Source organism: Sinocyclocheilus rhinocerous, unplaced genomic scaffold, assembly GCF_001515625.1.
Source record: "Sinocyclocheilus rhinocerous isolate Xijiao unplaced genomic scaffold, SAMN03320098_v1.1 scaffold19, whole genome shotgun sequence".
Classification (NCBI taxonomy): Eukaryota; Metazoa; Chordata; class Actinopteri; order Cypriniformes; family Cyprinidae; genus Sinocyclocheilus; species Sinocyclocheilus rhinocerous.
Genome location: NW_015638975.1, coordinates 2,863,424 through 2,867,849, shown reverse-complemented (window position 1 = coordinate 2,867,849; position 4,426 = coordinate 2,863,424). Strand labels below are relative to the sequence as shown.

At 38.5% G+C, this 4,426-nt stretch overlaps 1 protein-coding gene across 1 annotated transcript in view; it reads left to right on the top strand.

Moving 5' to 3' along the window:
- The window catches only part of LOC107750550 (pleckstrin homology domain-containing family A member 7-like), a 107,530-nt gene that overhangs the window by 57,282 nt on the left and 45,822 nt on the right, over positions 1–4,426 (top strand). Inside the window, 4 exon segments of the mRNA XM_016565997.1 lie at positions 791–902; positions 2,939–3,043; positions 3,434–3,506; positions 3,904–4,004. Of these exon segments, the coding sequence (XP_016421483.1) occupies positions 791–902; positions 2,939–3,043; positions 3,434–3,506; positions 3,904–4,004 (391 nt within the window).

The window sequence follows — 4,426 nt, the reverse complement described above, 5'->3', positions numbered from 1 at the left end:
TCCCCCCCCCCCCCCCCCTACTCTTCTCTCTGCTGATTTACCCAAAATGTTACATTAGCATTACCTGAATCTCAATGCAGCTTTTTATGCAGTTCTCCTTATTAGGAAAGAAAAATGGACCCAAATACTTCCAGGAAGCAGCCTGGCATTAAGGCATTTGTATCACAGTGATTGTGGCTCTGGCATTTCACAAACATTTGGTTAATCATTTATTATTAAACACCTATTTAACAAACATCACTTTTGATATGAGTGTTTACACTCTTTTACTGTAATTCCAGTGGAACCGTTAGACTCATGCAGACTATGTAGATATACTGTAGGTTAGTAGATAGATATAGGTACTGTATGGTACATAGATATGGTAGATAAATATATAATATGTAGATATGCAGATACATTGATAGATAGACTGATAGATAAATAAAATGATAGATAGATAGATACACAGATACATAGATGTAGACTTAATTGACAGGTGCTGATTGTGTCTTTTAGGATATTTTTCTTAATGTGTTGTTGTCACTGTTACCATATTTAGGTCACCTGAGACTAATACTCTCACTAGAGTTGCGTATGCTGAGTTATGATATTGTCTGTTGACTACTCCTCCTGTTCTGTTCAAGTCTCTTCCATTTTTGAACACTTGCATGCATCCCCAGGCTCTGCTTTACTTTTGTTGGTTATTAAATTACAAAAATTTACCTTTTTCACTGATGATTTCACCTTGTATTTGTAATCACACTTTATACCTGGTAAAGATTGTGTCTTTTATTTCTAACTCTTGCAGGGCAAATTTACGCATGTCCAAGCCACCACCAGAGCCGAGGCCTCCTAGTATGGTCAGCGAGTCCTCTGTCACCGTCTCCTCATCCCCTGCGGACACCACCTCAGGATCCAGGGTGAGAAGCCCAGCCTCGTTTAGTGCTGATCTGAGACTGTTTTAATGTGGTAGTAGTACTGATTCTCAATAAAGGCAAACATTTACACAGAGCACTTCCGGTTCCTGAAAGTGCCAAGCTGGCTAATTATCTAGCGAGCCTGACCATTACTAATGTGTGTGTGTATTTCATATTAAATCATTGAAAACTGATAATGTTTTTATAGGTAATGGGGAGAGTAAATTGGCCTCATCTATTTTGGCTATATTCCTCCAAATTTGATAAATGACCCAAGCCGAAGGTGTAATAGGTTACTGATTTTTCTAGCACCAGAGAAGCTGGACTTAATCTCCTGTGCGGTTGGCTGCAATGTGCAGAGGTCATGAGGTAATACTGCATAGAACATCTGCAGGGGATTGAGAAATGCACAGAACGCCTCTCGCTACTTCCTGCTAATTAAATCTGTGCGTGTGGCACAGTTACACTCAAGGTGTAAATGCAGTAGAACTGTTTTACTGGTGCCCCTAATACTTTGTCTTGGTCTAGTGCATTAATATACACTGCCATATGTAGAGTTTTTCCAGGTGTTAAAGAACATGGGCTGTAATAGAGGTCGAATAACTGACAAGCTCTTACATTTCAGGCTGGGTGTTAAGCGTTTTTCATTTGAAATTTTTAATACATTTAAAATATGTAATTAATAAAATTGTATTATAAATATAATTAATTACAAATAATTTTAATTAATATCTATATAAAAGTGGGTGTTTATTTCTACCTACATAAATTGTGTGTATGTGAACACAATATTATTTATATAATTTGTAATTACATAAAATTTTTAAAATATATATATATATATATTTACATATTTTTAGACAACATGTTGTTTATCATAACTCATTTTGCATGCATACATACATTTCTCGAGTTTCACTGGTAATGGGAATGCAGAGATGCAGATATTTCTCCCTATTAGAGAGTGATTTTGACACATTGAAGTTTTAATGGCCTGGCCTGACACACATTGGCTGTGTCACTGTGTGGTAAAGAGTCTGATGCTGGCCTGTCAATGACAGGACTGTGTCAGCATCATATGAGCGTTCACAAACCGATCGATCCATCCCAGAGGCCCTCATCTCTGCGCACACACACACAAGTTGGGTTTCCATGTCCCATAAGGGACATTCCATAGGCCTAATGGTTTTTATACTGTACAAACTGTGTTTTCTATTGCCCTCCACCAACCTAAACCTACCCCTCACTGGAAACTTTTAGCATTTAAAAAAAGAATAAAAAAAATCTTTGAATTATAAGCTTGTTTCCTCATGGGGACAAAAAAAATGTCCCCACAAGGACAAGGATTTTGGATATTGCCATCTTTGTTAAGACATTTTGTTCCCATAATCTAGGGTTCACCAGGAACCACACACACACTTTACTGGTAATAAACCAGGCTCCAGGCTTGTCATTGTCTCACAGGAAACAAACCAAATATGGGCATCGGAAGGCACATGGGGAGCAAGACACACACAAAACATGGAACAGAGTCTGACACTAGTGATGCGCGGATGAGCTAAAACGTCACCCGAATCCGCAGCTTCAAATAAATTATCCACCCACCAACCGCCCGCACCTGTATTTTTGTCTGATTTAGATAACCGCACCCGACCCGCACCCGATCATCACATTAGGGTTCGTACGGTCATGAAAAACCTGGAAAAGTCATTGAACAGCAAACGGATATAACCGCCATCTGTGCATCACTACTGTGCACATTTGGGTTGACAAATGATCAGTTGAATTGAACTTTATACGGATCAAGATTAATAAATGCAACAAACCCTGTTATTGTAAGCATTTTGCAGCAAAAGTGTTTTCCTTGAACATAAATTGGCTCCAGAATGTTTTTTTGGCACTTTGGCCACACATAAAAAATAACCAAGTCAAGCATCCAAATGCTTTTGGATGCCACTTTACCTTACTGATGCCTATGTATGCAGCATTTTTAATCAAATCAAATGAAGCAAGTGGTTTTCTTTTTTCTTTTTCCACAGAGTTTGAAACCCAGTGGGAAGGTGCATTGCTTTGGCAAGCGTGACCATTCCATCAAAAGGAACCCTAATGTCCCAGTGGTGGTAAGAGGATGGCTCTACAAACAGGTGCGGCCCTCAAAAGTGAAACCCTAATGCGAGTGATTACAGAATCTAATTTTGATCTGAACTGAATAGTGTTCAGATGTTAGATTAGTTCTTAATTAGGCCTTATGATGACCTAAGACCCACAGGCAATAAGCTGATTAACTGAACATGTTATTCAACATAGCATATTAGATAAATATTCAGTCTAAACAAAGGGGACATATTCTGTTACACCAAATACACAAAATAATGATCTTTAAAAGAGCATCATATGACCCCTTTAAATGCTAATACTAATATTTACATTGGTTGGATGATGTTGGATGATGAACTGAGTGTTATTTTATTTTTATTTTTATTTTTTTTTCTGAAAATGATTTTGTGGGCCGATTATTGTTCTTCCACCATCAGGACAGCTCAGGCATGAGACTGTGGAAGAGGAAATGGTTTGTGTTGTCTGATTACTGCCTGTTTTACTATAAAGGTGAGTTATAATACTCAGCTTTAATTAGCTGCAATTATCTAAAACAGTCTCTAATTTTATTGCACAGTAATCATGTTTTATAAGTAAAACACATAATTTCTTTAATACATTATTATGAGAGTACCTATAATTTAATACGCAACAGCAGGTTTTTCATTTACAGTTTTTATCCCTATTGCTTGCACATATCATATTGAATAATCATATGATTTTTACACAGTTCACATTAAGTATAGCACTGTTTTGATCTTTAATCATTTTGGTGGACAGAGTGGCGTCTCACTTACTTTCTGTCATCTGTGTTTAAGAGTATTGCCAACAAACAAACTAACCACTGTTCAATTGTAATCTAATCATTTTCAAATATTTTCACCTAACATCTGTACTTTGCTCACAGATAGTCGAGAGGAGACGGTTCTGGGTAGCATTCCTCTGCCCAGCTATGTCATTTCCCCCGTGGGACCCGAGGACCACATCAGTCGCAAGTATGCCTTCAAGGTAAGAGCATCATGATAATCTGCACTCTAATGCTACTCTGTTCCTGTGTGTAGGCTCACCTTCACTGGCTTCATTGGCTACGCCTTCAGGAAGTCTGTGTCATGTGGCGTATTATCAGTGGTGTTGTGTGGGCAGCAGTCAGGGATGACTGATTAATGTGGCAGTTGTTTGGCTCCTCTCTCTGCCCTCTTCTGACCACACAGCCCACTGAGTAAGCTTTCTCTGCTCAGGGTGCTCACAACCTCATAAGGGACTCAACTAAAACTCTGCTTGTTTTAACTAATAGCATCATGTTCCTGTACTCAGTTATCTAATGGCGCTTTTCCACTGCATGGTACGGCACGATACGGCTCGGTACGGTTCACTTTTGGGGTGTTTTCCACTGGGTACAGTACCTGGTACCTGGTACTTTTTTTAGTACC